Source organism: Rosa chinensis, chromosome 3, assembly GCF_002994745.2.
Source record: "Rosa chinensis cultivar Old Blush chromosome 3, RchiOBHm-V2, whole genome shotgun sequence".
Lineage (NCBI taxonomy): Eukaryota > Viridiplantae > Streptophyta > Magnoliopsida > Rosales > Rosaceae > Rosa > Rosa chinensis.
The window spans coordinates 25,750,255-25,765,258 of record NC_037090.1 but is presented as its reverse complement, the minus strand read 5'-3'; the positions used below and the strand labels follow the sequence as shown (position 1 = coordinate 25,765,258).

General features: G+C 36.4%; 1 protein-coding gene across 1 annotated transcript in view; it reads right to left on the bottom strand.

Moving 5' to 3' along the window:
* The window catches only part of LOC112194356 (ribosome production factor 1), a 30,832-nt gene that overhangs the window by 3,304 nt on the left and 12,524 nt on the right, over positions 1 to 15,004 (bottom strand). The window contains exons 2-3 of the mRNA XM_040517013.1: positions 3,945 to 3,994; positions 2,847 to 2,906 (exon numbers count right to left, since the gene is read on the bottom strand). Coding sequence (XP_040372947.1) covers positions 2,847 to 2,906; positions 3,945 to 3,994 — 110 coding nt within the window. The remainder of the gene's footprint in view (positions 1 to 2,846; positions 2,907 to 3,944; positions 3,995 to 15,004) is intronic.

Here is a 15,004-nt window from a genome sequence, read left to right as displayed (position 1 = left end):
ATCACCATTATTTTCTTCTCTCTTTTTCTCTTTCTCATCTCTGAAGGTCCTGAACTTTTATCTAGAAACAATTCAACACAATATATATCAACTTTTTTATACTTTATTCTCTTCTCATCATAAGCCTACAGAGCAAAACTTCAACTTTCCAGGCCGAATTATCCAAGTGTCTTCTGTCTACTACATAATGGACATCAATTACACACATTCATGTATTGGTTTTTGTTCTAAAATCCAAAACCCTTTCTCTACTAACTTCATTCTACATAATCCCAGAAGCATTCAAGTCAATTCAAACAGCAAAACGAATCAAAAACAAAACTTGAATCAAAGTGCAAGAGATTAAAGCGATAAACCCTTTTCAACAGGCTCCAAATTTCTCTGGGCAAGCTCCTTGTTCTGCTTCTTGTCCTTGACTCCTATCTTCTCTCTGAGTAAATAGCTCAACTACAGAACTGAGACTACCTTATCTTACTTGAAACCAATGCAAAGCAAGAAGAAGAAGAAGAAGAAGAAGAAGAAGAAGAAGAAGAAGAAGAAGAAGAAGAGGGTATCTAAACCTTAAGGAAACGAAACAAAATATGAGACCAAGTTCTGAACTTGACTAAACTTGACTGATTTCACAGGTGTTGCGTGTCTTTGGCTCATGGATTGTCTCGGATTCGAGCAAAGACTTCGACCGGGTGCATCGATGGAGATTCTTTTTAGGGTTGAGTTGGGGTTTGGCCAGAGACGAGTAGACTTTCAAGAACTAGAGAAGATGACGGCATTATGAGGTTTTGATTAGAGTTTGGTGGCTGTGATTGGATTTGGTGGAAGAAGGTGTCGGAGCCAAGGCACGATGTTGAAGCCTTGAAGAGGAGTTGAGGCTTCTGGGAGAGAAGAGAATAAGAGAAGAAGAGAAGAAATACCCCGTCTGGAGCTTGCAAAGAATGAGATTTATCTTCTTTCTGGGGCAGAAGAAATACCCTAATGGAGTAGAACCCAACTCAATTGGTCAGAACCCAAATCCTTCATTTCAGCAGAATGAAAAATCCCCAAATTGAACCCAACTCGAACCCTAATCGAGTAGAACCCAAATCGAATAGAATCTAAATCCAAACTTTGAAAGATGGTGATTTGTGATGGCTAAGTGTTTTGAGAAGATGATGAAGAAAAGCTCCAGATTTTAGTAGAAGTGAAGAAAAGCTCGGGGTTTCTCTCTCAGACATGAAAAATGGCCAAGGCAGTAAGTGTGCCCTTGAGTTGCCTAAGGCAATAGGCTTTTTTTTTTCTTTTTTTTTTTAAGTCAGACAGACAACGTATAGATATGTTTACGTTGTCTGATTTGTTACATAGCTAAGGGAATGAAAGATGGAAATTTCCTGCCTCTGCAATCAAAATATTAGGTTTCGCACTTAGGCTAGTCATTTCTCATTCACACAACAGAAATAGTTCATTCTGTTGTTGGAACTTGCAAGCATAACAAACAATTGCAGCCGAATTTTCTCGTTTTGGGGGGGAATGAATGTCATTTTGGAGCCATTTCCAAATTTTGTTACTCACTTACACAACAGAACATTAAAAACCATTGTATGATGATTTGCAGGTATACTCCTACAACGGAAGTAACTAAACTGTTGTCCAATTTAATAGCATCTAGGGTACAATTTGGAGCCAAATTTAACTCAATGGTAGGAGGGAAATATGCCGGTCTTTTTTTTTCATTCAGACAACAGATAATCTTTCTTTCCGTTGTGTCATCAGCTCCTAACTAGAAGTTTTAGAATTTGAGCATCTTTATACAACGAAGATTTATTAAATGTGTTTTATGATTCAATTGTTGTCAACAGACAACAGAGGATTTGTTCTCCGTTGTGTGATCACCGTTGTGTGATGCAGTTTTTGGTGTAGTGACAACACTATAAACAATAGTTTGAAAAGTTACTGTCATTCTGAGTTTGCTTTAACAACATTGGTTTGTACGTTTTGTTGTGGTAATTAACTTTGAGCAATGGATTTTGTGGTTTTCTGTTGTCTGGTTGTCATAAGGAATATAGATGGGCTTGTTTCTTCTGTGGTCTTCTGTTGTTTCAGACAACAGATATTTGGTAAATTCTGTTGTTTGATGTCAACTATAGTATCAGTTTCTTGGTTATTTATGTTGTCTCAGTTGTCTTATAACCACAGATATCTGTTGTTTGATGTTTTGTTCAACGTCAGCTTGATTTGGTTTTTATGTTGTATGAGTTGTCTTATAACCAGGCCTTTATGTTGTCTGATGTTTGGTGCAACGTCAGCTTCTTTGGGTATTTATGTTGTATGAGTTGTATTGTAACCACAACATATATTGAAAAACCTGTGTTGACTAGCAAGCACAATAACAACATCCAACTATAACAAGTCAAAAGCCATTTCATTTAAATCAGCCAGCAAACTACATCAATATTCATTCAACATTACATCAATCCATCCTAAAAGTTGGGTAATCTGTTAGGAGGTCAAAATATGATCGATAAAGGCAAAAGTCGATCATATTAGTTAGGAAAAAAAAACCCTCCATAATCTAGCTATGCATTCAATGTCAATATGCACAAAAACAGCTTGCCCTAACTACGCATATACCACAGACCCTCTTTATGCGCACTACACTTGTGCAAACTTCATAACATGCTTTGCCCATTCAGCCCGAACTTCATCAATATCCTTTTCTGTGTAAACAAGATTTGTTCTTCTATCTCACTACATGCTCTCATAATTCCTAAATTCATTTTAGACAAAGTCAATTTACGATTTAAGTCACTTATATCTTTAACTTGAAAAAAGATAAATGAGGAAAGATTGTAGGGTAGATCAAATAATCTCACCTTCTTGTTTGTTTCTTGAAGCTCTCCAGCAAGATTGAATTTGTCAAGTATCAAATAGACCTGCATACAAGAACATGTTAAGATATATCGGATGACCAATAATTTGGGCTAAAAGCTTTAAATATTTGCATGATAAATTGGTAATGTCAGAAAGAACTTGTACCAACTTAATTATTATAATATAAGGCAAGCTAGCCATTTATGCAAATTAGCTAGTTAGGTCGATATATGAAATTTATGATACCAGATCCCACCAGAATATATAATTAATTAACATGCAAGAATAAAATACAAACCTCAAATATTTTGGGCAGAAACTAGTTTTAAAATGCATCACAGAGATCAACATAGGAAAATATGTACCATATAAATCATAAATTATATGGTACTGTTAATTTAAAAAAAAATATATTACCAGTTGATATAAAGAAATGGAGTAAGAGTAGTAGTAGAGTAGTGCACGTACTTGTTAGTACTAATAGAAGAAGATCGAAGAAGAACTATGATGAGGATGCATGACCAATAGCAAATCTCACTTTGGGTTGACTAATAAGCCTTTCATTGTGGATAATCTGAATTGACAGAAAACAGTAAAAATGAATCCAAAGTGAATGAACATATACACATACTTCCACAAACACAGCATTACAAAACACTGAAATCCACGTTGCAGTAGTAGTCCCTGCTGAGTTTCACCATCAACTCACATAAAGAAACCAAGACACACAATAACTAATACATAAGGAAGAATGTGATGCATAAAAACAACCAGCCAGGGAGTCGAGTAATGCATGTGATGCATAAAACAAGCAGGACAAAAGATACATATAAAGCAAAATCTGCAATTATTCCATGCCCACCCATATTGGCCTTTTCTTGATCTCTTCCATAATGACTATGTTGAGTAACAGTCTCTTTAATAGAACAAATTCACACATGCCTTCAAGGCCGTCATATCTTTGAAAGGGAGAGAGAGAAAGAGACACTAGAGAAAGAGAGAACAAGAGGACATCGGCCATCATGCAAGCAAGAGACTAGGCAAATATTTCCTTGTAGACTCTGTGACCACAATTACTGTTGCACTAAACATGATCTTACCTCAAGAGATGCCAAGTACATGCACAGAATGCTCCACCAAGAAGGGGAACCTGCACCAACCCAATTCAATCACAAAAACTTTAATTAAGAAGACAAAGACATTGAAATAGTACTAAAACTAGAAAGCAAGGTCAACATAAAGTTCCTCCACCAATCCATCTTTTCTAAGGGCTATTTTCAAAACTTGGAAACCCAGCTTTGCAACTTATGGCTAAATCAAAATCCACAATCTAATCGCAATTCAAAAAGACCATTGAATGACACCATTTCAAAGCACAGCTGAATACGATCAAAGATTTGATGGGGGACCTAACAATAATGATGTCCACTATGTGGTTCCAACAAGTGATTTCCCAGCATTGAAACTGCTTTTACTTTTGGCTGGAGCAGGATGATGCAAGTTGTTAAAATTATTTTATTTTCAGTTTCTTAACAAAATAGAAAAGGCCAAATGACAAGCACTCCCAATCATGGATTCTCCTAATACATGTGAGCAAAATCTAATACCCACGATCAAAGACTTCAAGTAAGTACTTCCAATACAGTATGACTAAATGACAGTAAATATTAACATTTAGCTATATAACACTATCCATCTAAACCATTAAATATATAACTCAATATAGGAAAGTTTTCAAACCATATAAGTAAATGCATCAGTACCATCTCAATCAAAAGGTTTGTACTACCCCCTCATGCAATTTTCATGGTACCCTTAAACCAAGGAGTACCTTTAAAGTTTTGGTTGGTTAGTATTTAAGAATAAGGTTTGAACACATTAGCATAATTGAGACAAATCTAATATTCAAGAAACAAAACGAAAGAGTATGTTCGTAATTCATGGACTGCAAAAATAAATCTGGTGAGAAAACCCCCTGACTTTAAAAACAAAAGGAATCAATAAAATTTCATCAAATACATGATGACACAATGTTCACTCACAAGTTTGAGCAAAAAATGATTTTCTAAGTCAGTACCTTAAAGTAATTTTCCACAAAATTGGGATCCCCAAGAGTTGAATAACTTCGATTAGACCCAACACAAATGGAAACAATGGCAACATGCAAAAAAGAAGAAAAGAAAATCAGATACCAGTTAACAAAATGTACTCCAAACAAAAACCCTGCAACCTGAAAAGTTTTCTGTGTACCTGCAACTCATTAAAGTACTTAACAAAGACACAATTCAGAACAGATTAAGAACCAAATTTAGTGTAAAAAAGAAACTGAATCCTAAAAAAGATGATACCTTTCCGATATGAGACAAAGAAGGATGGTAAGAATGAGATGTTGAAGGGTCAATCTCAGACTGGGATTTGCAACTTAAAATTTCTACCACATGTTTGGTATTTGTCATGAACCAAAAGCTAACTCAAATCCCATAAAATAAACTCAATCTTCAGTCATTGCTCCAAATATCAAAATCTAGCAAGTCAAAACTAACACTATAATTATACCTTTCAGAATAAGCAGCAAATAAAAATAAAAGAAGTCAGATACAAGAAGAAAAAATAACAAGATGAACAACTAAAAATGGCCTTAAAGTCATCATAAACTATGTCAGTATGTTACCATATAGCTGAGCTTGTTGAAGGTAAGATATGTTAAAAGACTATCAGAGCCGGCCTGGTGACTCTTGCCGGCCACACGAGTTTGTAGACATTTTGCTGAAAGTGTGTTGATTACTTCCAAAACATTGTCCATTTTATAGTTAGTTCTCTAGTTGACATAAATTAATTAATCCAACACTTTACACACTATGTATTTGCTTGACTAGTACGTGCTCATTCTTTGAAAGCAATGGCTTAGCAGCCATGAATTCAATTAAGAGTAAGTAGAAGCAAAATGCTTATGTAAATGCCAATGTATAGAGAAGTTGATGTTGTACACACTGTAAATAACAAATGCAAACAAAACTATACTTTGAGAGAAACTTGACTAATATGGAAAAATGTATATTCAACAGGGTAAAACTGAAGACGATTGAAATCCATCATCAACATAGTTCTATTTTCTACAACTCTATGACTCATTCTTCTTATTAAAATAGATTCAAGATGGAACTTGTGTTAATGCTGGAACCCATCAAAATTCTTAATAGAATCATAGTTCAAAACTAAAATTTGACAGAAAATAAGCTCAAATTCCCTGAAAATCCACTACAAATGTAAATAAAAATGCAGAAAATACCAAAACTAGTATAAGAAATCGAACATAAACAAAAGAAAAAAAAGTACCTTTCCAAGAGGAGGCAAACCATAGTGGCGAAAGTGAAATGTTAATTAAGAGTCATGCTGGGATTGGGGATTTGCAAAACAAGATTGCTTCCACTTCTTGAGCAATCTATCATGAAATGGAAAATTAACTCAGACCTCAATTAACCCAGTCTTCAAATCCACAAACAGAGAACATAAACTGATAAAGCGAAAACTTTAAAGAAACAAGAGTGGATCTAGAGTGCGTATTGAGATGGAAGATATTTGGGGCTGCGGTATTAGGGTTTGTGTTTTGGGTTTTGGGGCCTGGGATTAAGAGGCAATGAAGTGGGATTTAAGCCTATAAAGGAGAAGGATGACGAAGAGTTTATCAATCCTTGCATATCAATCCGTTGTATAAACCCAAATTTGCTGTAGTGAAGTCGCAGTGACCCGTGAGCTTGCCCTTGAACTTTCCTCTTCCTATTTTGGATTAAAGAGATAACAGCCTCCGCCTGAATCGCTTGTGCTGCTACCCAATGCAATCACCTAGCTAGGCAAAGTGAGATGAACACTTAATCGAGAAACCTAAATACCCAATCCAACAAAAACCTTAAATCTTAACACTTAACCAAGGGGATTACCAGTGATAGATGGAACTCAGACTGAGACCAAGATACGGATTGAGATTGAGACCAACATCGTTTGGCTGGAATGGGGTTTTCTATTTTCGAGGTGAGATGGTTGAGATGATTCTGGGTTTTCAGTTTCCATGTCGGATTCGAAGAAATTGATGTTGGATTGGGTTTTCAGTTCAAAGATTTCTATTGGGTGCGAGAACGAAAGCGAGAGCAAGAGAGGAGATGGGTATGAGAGTGAGAGTGAGAGTGAGAGCGTGCTGAGAGAAGGTTTTTAGGTTTCTTTCAGTTTGATAAATTTGTCGGGCCAAAATTTCATTAAGTGTTAGACGGATATATCTTTACGTTTGTGCAAAAAAACCAAACTGAAAGGAGGGGAAAAAAAAAACCAAAGTCAGTTCAATGCACAACAGAAATCTGTTGTCTGAAACATAACCCTTTCCAAAAATTTCCTTTCAAAGAAAAAAAAAACTCAAACAACCAAAACTAAATCAATCTCAGTGTAATGCACAACAGAAATCTGTTGTCTGAAACAGAGCCTTTTTCAGAAAACTGATTTACTATGATATACACTATATTCAGACAACAAAATTTTTTCATTCTGTCGTTAAAATTATTCAGACAACATAAACGAACCATTCTGTCATCTGAGCTCTGTCGTCTGATGAGTTTATTGATGTAGTGTGAGTAGCAAAATGTTTTCTTGAATTACATGTGACTTAAACCCTAGGTTTAGCAAGACTACCAATGTACTTCTGACCCTAGATTTATCCAAACTCTTTTCTTGCTTAATGATTTTGATATGTTAAACTTAGCGAGCTTGTGTCTAGGTTGCATAATCGGTAATAGATTAAGTGGTGAGCTTGTATTCACTTAATGAGGAACTAAGAAAGGGTAATGGGTTAATTTGAGCTTGTGAGTTAATTTCGGGTAAATTCAATTGAGAATTAAGATTCCATAACTGAGCTTTAATATGATTGAGTGTATTTGGTGGTAGAGAATGAGTCCTTAGCTTTGTTTCTGTCAATAGTTTTAAAGTTATAAAATCTGTTTATGCTTTGTTATCTTACTTTGTTTAGTTTTACGTGAATTATTTCATATATCAAATCAACTCCAATTGTTCTGAAATTTTTTATTCATGTTATTCAATGTGTCTTTAGTGTCCTGTAAAATTTATAGAAAATTCCATCGAGTCTAGGTTAGTTAATTAATTTATTTTCGTTAACTGTTCAGTAGCATGGTTTAGAAAATTCCACCTAAGCATGTAAACCCTAATTCTTTTAGGTTTTGGATTTCCTACACAACAAGAAAGATGAAGGCAATCTCTAAGGATATAAAAGGAGATCAATCTGCAGCAACTCTCGCTCTCTCTCTCTTCCTCCCCTTCTTTAGTTAATTTTGTTTATTCTATGTTTTGCTAGTTTTTATTAGTTAGGGGCTGCTTGAAGCCCCTAGACATGAACTACAACATGATTTGACTTTTGATTTTATTTTCTTGTAATTCAAGATGAGACTTTTGTTTACTACTTTTGCATTGATGAATGTTTGCTTGTATGCTTTGAGTGCACGCTTAGTATGCATGTTAGGATTCTAACGCTTTGATTGTTTGATGCCTGTGTCAATAGTTGGACTCCTCAAACCTTCTAGAGAAGCAATTGTTAGTTTTCACTATCAAGTAAACAAAGTCCTATGTTTAGCAAGGCGCTAAGTTTATTGCGATGGCTAGTGATGTCTCAAACTCTTTTAGACCTTAATGATCTCTGCATGTTTAATCTAATAAGCGTACCATTAGGTTGCATTGCTTGGGAATAGTCTAGGTGTAGAGCACTTCCTGCCTAGCGTACGAAGTAAGAAAGGGTAATAGGTTGTGTTCAAGCGTACCGAGCCAACCTGAGCATCTTCATCTAGATTAATTGAATTAGGATTGAACAAATTATCTTGTGTGTGATTGTCCGGGGTGGATGCATCTTCCCTAACTATCTTTATCATATTGTTTTCAAACCATCTTAAAACCAGTTTTTGTTATTTTTAGCTTCTGTACTCTATATTTTCGTATTTGTTTAATATAGTAATCAATTCCGAATAATTCCAAATTTTTTATCCTAGACAACCATTGTGTCTAGTATATCTCTGTAAATTTTCATAATTTTCTGAATAGTTTAGGGTAGGTTTTAATTATATTTTCGACTGCTGTTCGCTAGGAACAGTTGTCACTTTTGTGACATTGTTTGAGTAGTTATAACCTTAGTCCTCTGCGGGAAAGACCCTTGTTTACCCTTGCTGCAATTAACAATCTTAAGTGCGAATAAGGAAAATCAATAGCTTATAAATTTAGCTATCAGTATATCTGCAAGTTGCTCTTCAGTTGGAACAAAAGGAAAGCTAATAATTTTGGCATCTAGCTTCTCCTTTATGAAGTGACGATCAACCTCCACATGCTTAGTATGATCATGTTGTACTGGATTATGTGATATGTCAATGGCTGCCTTGTTGTCACAATACAACTGCATAGTACTTTTGAGTTTGAAACCAAGATCACGTAACAGATTTCTCATCCACAGCAATTCACACACTCCGTGAGCCATACCTCTATACTCGGCCTCAGCACTAGATTATGCCACAACTTTCTGTTTCTTACTCTTCCATGTAACCAAATTACCTCTCACAAAGGTAAAGTAACCTGATGTTGACCTCCTGTCTGTAATATTTCCAGCCCAATCTGCATCTGTGAAGCCACAAACCTCAAGGATGTTGTTGTGTTTAGAAAACAATACTCCCCTTCCTGGAGCTGACTTCAGGTACTTTAAAATTCTGATAACAGCATCCACGTGACTCTCACTCGGGTTATGCATGAACTGACTCACCATACTCACTGCATATGCAACATCTGGTCTAGTATGAGCCAAATAAATCAAGCGCCCAACTAACCTCTAATAGCAAGCTCGATCAGTAGGTACCTGATCTGGATACTCAGCTAAACAATGATTCTGCTCAATAGGAGTATCAATAGGTCTGCAATCCAACAAACCTGTCTCTGTTAGCAAGTCAAGAACGTACTTTCTTTGGCATAGGTAGATCCCTTCTCTCCCCCTGGCTACCTCAATTCCTAAGAAGTACTTAAGTTCACCCAAGTCCTTCATCTCAAACTCAGAGGCTAGCTGTCTCTGCAGTCTATCCATCTCAATAGTATCATTTCCGGTGATTACCATATCATCCACATAAATAATTAGAGCTGTTACCTTCCCTTGTTGATGCTTGAGGAATAAGGTATGATCTGAGTTGCTCTGTTTGCAACCAACCTTTCGCATGAACTGTGAAAATCTCCCAAACCAAGCACGAGGCGACTGTTTGAGACCATACAGAGACTTTCTCAATTTGCATACAAAATTACCAGGAGAAGCAACTACATACCCAGGTGGAAGGCTCATGTACACTTCCTCGGCTAACTCTCAATGAAGAAATGCATTCTTGACATCAAACTGTTGGAGTGGCTAGTTTAAACTAGCAGAAAACGAGAGCAGAACCCGAATAGTGTTCATCTTGGCAACAGGAGCAAACGTTTCATTGTAGTCTATACCATACATCTGAGTAAACCCCTTTGCTACAAGGCGTGCTTTGTACCGATTCACTGATCCATCTGCATTATGTTTCACAGTAAACACCCAACGACAACCTACAGCCTTCTTGCTTTGTGGTGGAGGCACAAGTTGCTAAGTATTATTCTTTTGCAATTCCTCCATCTCTTCCTCCATTGCCTTCCTCCACTTTGGATCCCCTAATCCATCCTGCACTCTGTTAGGTACTGATACAACAAATATTTGATTCACAAATGATTCATATGACTGAGACAAACTCTTAGTGGACATATAATTGGCTACTGGGTATTTTGATTTGGTAGTAAGACTAGGTTCATATCTTTTGGCTGATTGACCTCGAGTAGTCCTATTTGGTAACACATATTGCTCAACATTAGACTCACTATTGCTAGTACTAGTGGGTAGACATACCTCAAATGAGTGATCTTCAGTACCAGGCAGTTGTGGGTCAGGGGTAGAAGTGATGGCAAGAGGGACAATTGTGTCTTCAACTGCATTTTCAGTGATTGAAACTGGTGTTTGGATGTCTGGACCTTCTGCTTCTGGAGGTGATAAGCTGATGCTCTCAACTGGATCAGTCAAAATACCTCCTACCTGTGTGACTTCTTCTCCGCTTTCTGATTCCTCCCCCTCTCCATGATACAGCTCTTCAAAATATGAATTCTCCCCCTGAAGAGCTGTATCTGAGGAGGAAAAGTAACTCATGTCCTCAAAGAAAGTAACATCCATAGTGACATAGTACTTTCTGGTTAGTGGATGATAGCACTTGTACCCTTTCTGAGAACCTCTGTAGCCCACAAACACACACTTAAGCGCTCGGGCATCCAACTTAGACCCCTGATTTTTAGGAATATGGACAAAAGCAACACAACCAAAGACATGAGCTGGAAGATTATGAAATGAAGGTAAGGAGACATGAGATGCAAGAACCTCAAATGGAATTCTTCCCTGAAGGGCACTAGATGGAAGACGATTAATAAGATGGGAGGAAGCATGGATAGCATTGCCTAAAGATACTTAGGCATATGAGCACTAAAGAGAAGGGCACGAGCCATATCAAGTAAATGACGGTTTTTTCTTTCAGACACTCCATTTTGTTCTGGTGTTTGGGGACATGGGTTTGGTGAACAATCCCTGGAGTTATGGAGATCTGACAAGGCAACGAAACTGATCTGGAAGTGATCTGGAAGATGGTAGACGATGCTTGGAGGACGATCTGGAAGATGGCAGACGACGTCGGTTGAAGGCGGCTGGCCTGACGTTGAAGATGGCTGACTGATAATTGTCGAAGTCCAAGAAGAAGATGGTCAGATCGTTCTTGGACGGACGTTGGTGCAAGGAAGATAACGACAGGATGACAATAACACCATTAAGAGAACAATAACCCTAACAATGGGGTTTTTGAATTAATTCCTCGAACCAGGAACAAATAAAATATAAAAACAAGAGACAAAGTCCTCTCGGATCTTTGCTCTGATACCAAGTCAAATAAGACGAGATATAGAGAATGAATGTTCTGATACTTGATTCATCTCACAGTGGAGGTATATAAAGAAGATTTACAGGAATACAACAGGTAAGTACTAACTACGAAATAATTACAATATATTCTATTCCTAACGTTAAGCCATGACTCAGGCTAACACTATGATGGTACATAGGTATAGGCCATTCATTATACATTCAGTGCTCACTTACAAATAAATGAGCCTATAGCTATCGTAGGAAATAAGCTGAGAAGGGTGTATTGTATATGGAATTAGTGGAACTTTTAAAGAAATCTAAGGAAATTAAAAATCTGGGTGTAGTCAATATAGACTTTTAGCAGTCCATGAAAGTCTTGAGGTATTCAATTAGGATTTTTAAAGACTTCATGAATTCCACCAAAATCTAGAGATATTCAATTAGGACTTTTAAAAATGAATAAAAGTACAGAGGTATTCAAAATATCATTCATACTTATGGAATTAGAAAATCATGGATAGTCATGAATAATCATGGAATTTGCAGTTTTAACTATACATACCAAAAATTTTCCAGCCTCCAGACCAAAGATTTGAAAAAGTCTATCAAAGTTCCCTCTTAAAAAAAAAAAAAAGTCTATCAAAGTTCTTCTCTCTGCGTGAAGAGGTTGGTCCTTCATCATCTCTCTTTCTTGATTTTTTGTCTTTTCTCTAATCTTTTATGATATCAACGTTTTTTGATACCCAACATGTTCATTCTAGTTGTTGAATCTGAATTTTTTTGTTTGTTTTTCAATTGTGATACTTTGAACCCTAAAAGCAATAAAAATGATTTATGAAACCCTAAAACCCAAATATTGTGGTCTACCCCTAAAATCTTGAACATTGTTGCTATGACATACTAAATTTTATCTTATTAATTATTCTCATCGATTTGAATTTATATTATGGTTCAAAGAAAGGTTGAATAATTGAATTTCAATTGATTGATTATAGATCAAGACATTGACCAATATTGTTATGATATATATTAATCAGGCGAAAACAAAATTGATGAGAATAATTAACCATAAACATCAAGTGATCTATATTGTATCTTTATGTTGTTGGGAGATTAGGAATGAGAACAAACTAGCTAGACAAAGTAACAATCATTCATTTTAGTCAATTTCTATTAGAAGATACTTGAGCATTGAAGAGACAACGTGTTATTATCTTGTTTTGTGTTTGGGCTGCATTGGTTTTGTTTTGTTTTGTTTATTTATTTATTTATTTTATATTTTGTGCATGTTAGAAATCTACAGAAGTCAATCGAAGTCATTCATAATAAAGTATATAGATTTTCATGAATCAATAAGTCTATTGCTAAAATCAATGATTTTAATTTTAAGAAATCAATAACAGTCTATGAGACTTTTTAAAGAGTCTGTAGACTTTTCAAAAAGTCTGCACAAATCCAAATACAATACACCCCCTAAGTAAAAACTATACTAATTAGCACTCATTAAGACTAACAAGCATAGATCCCTAGGGAATTATTAGAAAGAAGACAAGCTAACTAAATCAGGAGCCCACTACGACCTAAAGGAAAGGATGGAGCCCAAAGCCCAATAGGGCTGGCCGGACCACTCCCAGCCTTTGCTCCCCTGCGTAAGGTCCTCACCATGTGATGCAACTCACCCTCGTAGTGGCAAAAATCCTTCCACCCCCACGAACGAACCACCACACCACATTGCTTCGAAGCCGCCACTAGAGAGCTACCATAGTACTTGCATAGTAGTCACAAATCCAAACACCATTTGCTTGCTAGCAATAGATCAAGTTTCTAGATTCCGGCCAACTGATCACACTGAACGCAGGTGCCTTGTTCACCAATGGTTGTGATCTGAATAGCCTTCATATAATCTTTTGCACCATTTGTATGCCCATAATGGATATCCAAATTATAATCCAGCTGCCCATGCTTAACATCTTACAATGTTTCTGGGAATTGAGTCAGCTGAAATGAAGAAGACGATAATGGAATTTCAGCGTTGGCAACATATTTAGAGTACTCGTTAGTCGTTACAAATATCAAGTGACTGCAACTGGATCAGTTGGTCATTTCAATTCGATGAAAGACTATACTACATGGTATATATAATTATACTCTTACTTTTGAGCTATATGTATCAATGAATTAAAAAGTGCGCCTCCTGAGGCTCAAAAAGTGAAAATCCGACATGAAATTGAGTGGGTTTTGATGGGTAGGCGATGAGGCTGCTGAGGCGTCGAATAAAGCGTGAAAGACGACGCCCAAGGCGCCAAAGGCCCAGGCGCAGCAACAAAAGAGAAACGACGTCGTTTTGAACAGATTGTGTTTTAAAGCCTCTCTAGGTCGCGATTGTTCTGCTGCGAGTGTTGGAGAGCCGAATCAGACCTTCTCTCTTCCAAAAGGTAGCAAATTCGATCCCTAACATAGAGTTCGAGTTAGGAGTTCGATTTCAATTCAAAGCAGTCAATTTGAAGGTATTGGAGTTCGATTCGCAGCAGGTCATTTGAAGGTATGATTCTAATTGATTCCATTATAAATCTTGAAAAATGAGTGTATGATTCCAATTGATTCGCAGCAAGCTATATTTATCTGGGTAATGTCAAGAATATATTTGAATGTTTGGTAATGTCAAGAATATATGTATCTGGGTTTGAAGTGTTCCCGTCATATAGAGTAACTGAGTAATGTCAGCTTTTCTGGGGTAATTGGAGTTCGATTCTGGGTTGCTCTTAATGAGTATCTAAGTGTCTCACTTTTGGGCATCATTTGTTGATGGGTTGATTTTAAAGTAAGGAGCTTTTAAGTTGTTTGTAATCTGGACTACTAGTTGGAAGATATTGAGCAATCAAAGATGTGCATTTATAGTTGCGTGTATCTTTTAGCAATTTGGTTATCACAAATGATATAGGAAGATTGAAGTTGGGGATTTTTTATGAACTAGTCATGTGCGGTTGCCCGAACTAGTCATTGAGTGTTAATTGATATGCTGGAGAACGAACCCAGTTTCATAAAATTAATACAAGACACATAAGGGCCATATCAGTTTTGACCCTTATCACAGTTATTAGAAGTTGTTCATTTTTGACTTTGCTGCCCGAACTAGTCATGTTTTGATTTTTGGCAGATTGCATGATT